The 6,262-nt window shown below is 33.5% G+C and overlaps 1 protein-coding gene across 1 annotated transcript; it reads right to left on the bottom strand.

The window, feature by feature from the left end:
- Positions 1 to 2,087: 2,087 nt before the first annotated feature.
- Positions 2,088 to 6,041, bottom strand: LOC123915990 (gamma carbonic anhydrase-like 2, mitochondrial). Its single transcript, XM_045967303.1, has 2 exons — positions 5,575 to 6,041; positions 2,088 to 2,654 (listed from the first exon to the last, which is right to left on the bottom strand). Exons 1-2 carry the CDS (start codon positions 5,957 to 5,959, stop codon positions 2,278 to 2,280), a joined length of 762 nt encoding a protein of 253 aa, XP_045823259.1. The 5' UTR covers positions 5,960 to 6,041; the 3' UTR covers positions 2,088 to 2,277.
- Between the last annotated feature and the right edge of the window lie 221 nt (positions 6,042 to 6,262).

The following is a 6,262-nucleotide window of genomic DNA, read 5'->3' as shown; positions in this document are numbered from 1 at the left end:
ATAGAAATATTCTGTTAGAATTTGTGGATTCAATTTCACAAAAGTTAAAATAAAAATAATATAAAAATTCTTCTTTTTTAAAAATAAATAAATTAACACATGTCCTGAAACACAAGTTAGCATGACCTACTAGTTAGTGCATACTATCCATTATTTTGCTAAAGTATAATATGATTAATATCCACTATTTGCATCATAAGCCCGTAATAGTGTTATTAATTAGTTCATTCAAGTTTTTGTCAAAATAAAAAAATTAGTTCATTCAAATAATGCATTATATGTTTTGGGACAAGTCATAAACCTTGAGTGTGAATTATAACATAACAAAATATAAACTAATTTAAACACACTCTTAAAATACTACAGTAAAATTGATCACTTTCCTGCTAAGAAAGTTGGTGATAATGAAAATATATAGAGGAGAGAAATAAGAGAAAACTGAAAGAATTAAATTAATGAGATTTGAATAAAGTGCGATAAATACACAAGAAAACTTAATTACTGGTTGATAGGTGTTGTTTGTACTGTTCACCAACTATAACATGTCACGTGCCTGTTTTTTTATAGAGAGGTTATTTGGTTGAGATATTCGGTCTGAGATTTGGCACCGAGGAAGAGGGGAACTATAATAGTTAGTGAACAACTAAATATATAGCAAACAAAAATTGATATTGGCACGGCTCAATCATATCAAAGGACCCAAATCATAGAGAGATTTGATTTGATTGAACCGTGCCAACATCGTTGTCCATTTGCTCGAATTAAAAGGAATAAAAAAAAACTATAAACATAATGATCACTATGGCATTGTATATGTGAAGATAATGCTTTGTTTCTGGGTATTGATATGCTCCAGCAACAAAATTAATAGCTGAAATAAAACTATACTGAAGGCCTATGGGGTTATGGAAGAATAACCCCTTAAATTGGCTTGCTTTCTAAGAGAAGAAACTGAAAATATAGGAAAAGTTTGAATGAATGAGGATGGTGGAGATGTCAATACGTCTTATATATAAATTTCCTATGACTACATTGTGGTTTGTGCTTATATATATAACAAGCCCACAAAGGTGAAGTTTCTATCCTAACCGGTTTCCAATTGACTTTGATTAAAAATAATCCTTCCAACAATATTATGCCAAATTGACAACTAATTGCTTGCTATTGTTCAAATATTATTCTGAGAAATTAATCGGACAACCTTATATTCTTATCTTATCTTTTATTATATGGTTCTAGTGGCCATTTCAAACATTAATATATTACTTATACAACTTTATGTCCGTGGCCTAATTTGTCACTTGTTGTTAGGTGGAGAAAAAATTATTACTTAACAATGTTTGACAAGTAGTTCTGCAATACAAATTTAGCCAACTTCAAAATAACTTTGACAATGTGAAAAAGTTATGTACACTGCATTGTTTTTTATTTCCTCTCATTTTTCCTCAATAACTCGTGTTTGTCTTCTCATGTTTTTCTCATTTAATTGTGATGATGGACTATGAATGTCAACTTACATCTTTAAGTTCAATATAGTGCTCCATAAAGTCAATCTCCGTTAAAGTGGACTGTTGAAATTGAGAACTATAATAATTAGAATCCAGATAAGAATCATGAATATCCTTTTTAGAACATGTTCAATATTTATCATGTTTCTCTTATGATAATTAGAATCACCTCTAGTACTTTGTACATTAGATACAACAAACCTTTACACAACGATATGCTTTGAACCAGATAACAATTAGTTAGTGTGCACAATATTGATCATGTGAAAAGTGTGCCAAGTAACATCAATTCCTCAAAGAACTGGAGAGATACTTTCCTAGGCAAACTTCAACTCACAAGTCAAATGATTCGCTGGAACTTTATAGCATATGCCTTGAACTAGTTTATAGAAAAGACATAAAAGAAAAAGTGTGGCAAGAACCTGGAAGGTTAACCACCCAATCTCAGCTGAAAAATGCCGAACAGGCAGAAAATGGTTGGTCGTACCCTGTGACATTTATTATTTCTTTTTACCTTTATAAATAACAAAGGTGTACCCAATCTAATTGGAAGCAAAAACTGATGTCAACAGTCGAAGGTACCGATGAATGTATCTCATCTCTTAACATATTATCTCCAATACATTATACAGGACATGATGTCTTAAACCAACACTTTCAGCAAGGAGCACAAAGGAAACACAAAAACTTGCTCTGTGTTTAAATTCTTATTTCCCTTACAAGCAAAAGTCCAGCTAACACATACATTAAAGAATAACAACAAAGAACATCAAACAGAAATGCCCAAGGACTTCTTAAACTTCTCAACCTCCAAATATATTGTGGAATATGGAAGGAACTCATTATAATGATCTCTGCTTAAATCGTTTATTGCAACTGCGAGTTTAGGGATTTCCAAGGTTTCTTCGTGGGTCAGAGTCCTCACAAACTTGGCCGGATTACCTGCCCAAAGTTCCCCTGATGGAATTATCCTTCCTGGTGGAACTACTGACCCAGCTTCAAGAATTGAGTGTGTCTCTACCAATGAACCTTCCATGAGGATGGAGTGCTGTCCAATAATGACCTCTGGCTCGATAGTGCAGGATCTTAACAGGCTATATGCCCCAATAGTCACATACCTCTCGATTGAAGTCTCAGCTGGAAGGCCTGTTTTGCAGCAGAATGCATGCATTAGAAATAGCAATACATCGATAAATCATAAATCATAGTTAAGCATAGTCAATGTTCATTTTTCAAGGATCTTGGAGTGAATTTGGAAAATGCAATGAAATTCGCCTCTAATGAATATCACAATCTAATTCGCAATACTAATAAACGAAAAAAGGTCGCCAAAAAATGTTAACTTCAGATAAGCCATGGTTCTTTCAGCATCTCATTCATTTTTACACTTCTCCTCAGCAATGGAGGAGTGTGTGTTTGGTCCTGCGGTGCGAAAAATTGATTCTAACTTAAAATTGAGTTGAAGGTAAAGTGATTTATGTTTGGATACATTTATGAAAACTGAGTTGAACAATAAATATGAGTATGAAAATTGATTCTAGAATCAAAAGCTACAATTTCTAACTTCAAGTAGAAACAATTCTGGAGACAAAATAAATTCTACTCTAGAGAAACCAAACACGAACAAGTCAAAATCAATTCTACACCTTTCGAATCAATTTTGACCCCTCTAGAAGTAAAATCGAACATACATGAGGTATTCAACTAAGGTGCAAAAAATAATAAATGAAAAAAAAAATTGGAAATTTAATCGGTCAACCATCACCACACCAGCCATTAGTGATAGTACTTTATGTACATATTAGCTATTAGAAAATGCTAAGACAAATCTTTTTATTCCTTAATGTAGTTTATGGGTTTAGTCATTACAATGAAATTCACGAAAAAATATAGTTAAAACATATTTTAATGTTTAAATCATAATTGAAGATAGACGTTTAAATCAAAATTGAAGATAGACAAAGAAGGTCTCACGAAAAAGCTACCTCATGCAAGTAAAACGGATCAGTAGATACTACACGATTTTTTTGGACACAACCCATAACAGAACAGAGTGCTTCAGTGCAAGATTGACCAGGACATCAATGGCTAAAAAGTAACATTACTCAAAAAAAAAAATTACATTTCTTGATCAATGCAGAAAAAACAAGCATGTGACTTGAACTTCAGCTAACTTGTGACAAAAAGATATTGGGTGGTGACTTTGTTGAATACCGAACATATAATCTGAGGATTAATACCTTTGCAAAGTGAAGTAATCAGAATAAACAAGCACCTACATCAAACTGCAGCCCCACCCCTTTTCACAAAAAAAAAAAAAAAAACTGCAGCCCCACCTCTCATTCTCTCTTTAAAAAATGAATTAGTAATGTAGAAATAGATTGTATGCTATCTACAAGGAGAATCTTATAAAATAACTCCGTCCCTAAATATAAGACCTTCTTGAGTATTTTTTCCCCCTTTTTATACGGTCCTCTTTGAATTTTCAACTACGTTAATTATTTCTTTACAGACAAACCCCTAATTAATTTGCATGTTTTTCTGCAATCTGTAATAAATAAACTAATATTAACTAATTCTCTCTCTTGAAGGACAAACTTGTAAAATCCATACCAATTGTCAAAAAATTAATATCACAGTCAACTTTCTTAATTCACATGATTTACTCAACGGGGACCTATATTTAGGGACGAAGGTAATAAGTGTTTGCATCAAGTGTTGATACGAAACTACAGGTGATCCCAAAAAAATTGCTGCATCCTGGTAGATCAGGTGAATGGAAAAGAATAACACGATTAACTCTGAGAATTTGTGGCATTCTAACAGAGGCTCAGCATCAAGAGAACATTTACAGCAGAACCACTATAATAGCAAAAACTAGTCCATCCAAGGAAAGTGTGTCATTAGAGTATAGGCTTAACAAAGGTAATAGCAAACGCTAGTCCATCCAAGGAAAATGTATCATTATGCTCTGTTTGAGAGTTTGGAGGGGAGGGGAGCAAACTAGAGAAGTAGAGAGAAATCTAATACTACCTTATTTAAGTGAATGTTCTGTAGAGAATGATAAATGAATGTTTATGATTAATATATTTTAAATTTTGAAAGTATTATAACAACAAAGATTGGATTTTAAGAATTTATCTAAGAAGGCCTCCAAAATCCTTCTCCAATACAATTTTTGAGTTCCCCCATTTTGAGGGATTTTATAATATGAAGAAAAATAAACCCCCACATTCAAGTTGGGGTACTATCTTTTTTCCCACTTCCCTTTTACCCACAATCTTCTCCTCGCCTCCTCCTAAACACCCAAATAGACCCTTAGATTATAGGCTTAATAAAGGTAACACTATGAGGTCCCAAATGTTTACTTAGAGGATCAACAGCACACAATATACACCAAGAACCTGAACTTGTACATATTTGAATAATAACTAAACTTAAATTTCGTATCCTAAATAGCAATTAGCAAAAGAAAATAGATGAATTTACAATAAATTAACTCCATTTTGTTCCTGCAGGAAAGAAAGTAACTTGAACTCAAATTTACATATGAAGTCACTACGTTAAGGACTCTAAGGCCAGGCAATGGAACATAAATCAAATATATCTTCTATTTGTCCCCAAATGTGTAGCCGAGTCGTAAAGGGTTGGGTACGTTGAAGGAGTTTAGGAAGGAGGTCCAGGGTTCCATCCCTAGCTACAAACATTTCCCCCTCCCCTCTAACAATATACTAACAACTAACATTTGCCGATTAAAAAATATATATTCTATTTTCCCCTCTTACCCTAAACAATTTGGAGTTAGAAACTTAATAAGGTATTTGAAACTGATCAATTATCTAATAAATCAATGCCAAATATTCTTCATCTTCAGCTATTGCATTCTAATAGTAGTAGGATCAATTCAAAACTATGAATCAATCACACCAGCATTTCCCAAATAGTAATAATTTTAGACATTTCAAACAAACTAATACTAGAATCAACGAATAACTACAACAAATTCACAATTTTCTAACTATAATCAAAACAAACGAATAAGAATCAAATTGCAACAAAACCTAACCTGTAGGAGAAGACCAAGCAGCATGAAGAACACATCGTTCCTGAACATTAGAACAGAAACCGATACTGATCTTGTTAAGATCGCCACGGAGAACACAACCTGGCCAAACGGAAGCTCCATCCCAAACATGAACTTGACCAGCGAGAACAACATTAGGTGCCACGTAAGCATCGACTGCAATTTTCGGAAGCCATTGTCCCAACGGAATTATTTTCCTTTGTCCTCTATAATCCCATTTCACCCGATCCGGTGAAGGAGTAATCGATTTCACAGCCTCAGTCGCAAAAGCGCGTTCTGATGAAAGTAATTGCGGTTGCACGTGGTGCTTTGTTACAGCGTATGCGGTTCTGAGGGCTTTGTTGGTAAAGCGTGCTAGATTCGCCATGAGAGAGAGAACGAGCTGTGACCTCTGAAAGTGGAGCTGGAAAATGGAAGAGTTGGAATGAAACTATGAAATGAGAGAGAAATGCGTATTTGGGCTGTAGAAAGAAAACGGGTTTTAAAGGTGCGTATTTGGTCCAGCCCAATACAGGTTTGTAAAGTAAAATATTGTTAAGTATACCCCCACAGACATTTTGGTTACCCAAAATTATTTTTATTTCTCAAAATACTTCTCTAAAATTTTATCTTTTGTTTTTATCAATTTTTTATTTAATTTATCATAAATATGAATTTTCCATTTTTTTAA

Source organism: Trifolium pratense, linkage group LG3 (genome assembly GCF_020283565.1).
Source record: "Trifolium pratense cultivar HEN17-A07 linkage group LG3, ARS_RC_1.1, whole genome shotgun sequence".
Lineage (NCBI taxonomy): Eukaryota > Viridiplantae > Streptophyta > Magnoliopsida > Fabales > Fabaceae > Trifolium > Trifolium pratense.
Note: the sequence above shows the minus strand (reverse complement) of the source record. Positions and strands in the feature narration are given on the sequence as shown.

Bases quoted from the DNA above. Each gene is read 5' to 3' on its own strand.
- LOC123915990 (XM_045967303.1), bottom strand. From the start codon at position 5,959: ATGGCGAATCTAGCACGCTTTACCAACAAAGCCCTCAGAACCGCATAC. The intron at 2,655-5,574 runs GTTAGGTTTTGT...GCTGCAAAACAG, and splicing joins TGCTTGGTCTTCTCCTACAG to GCCTTCCAGCTGAGACTTCA.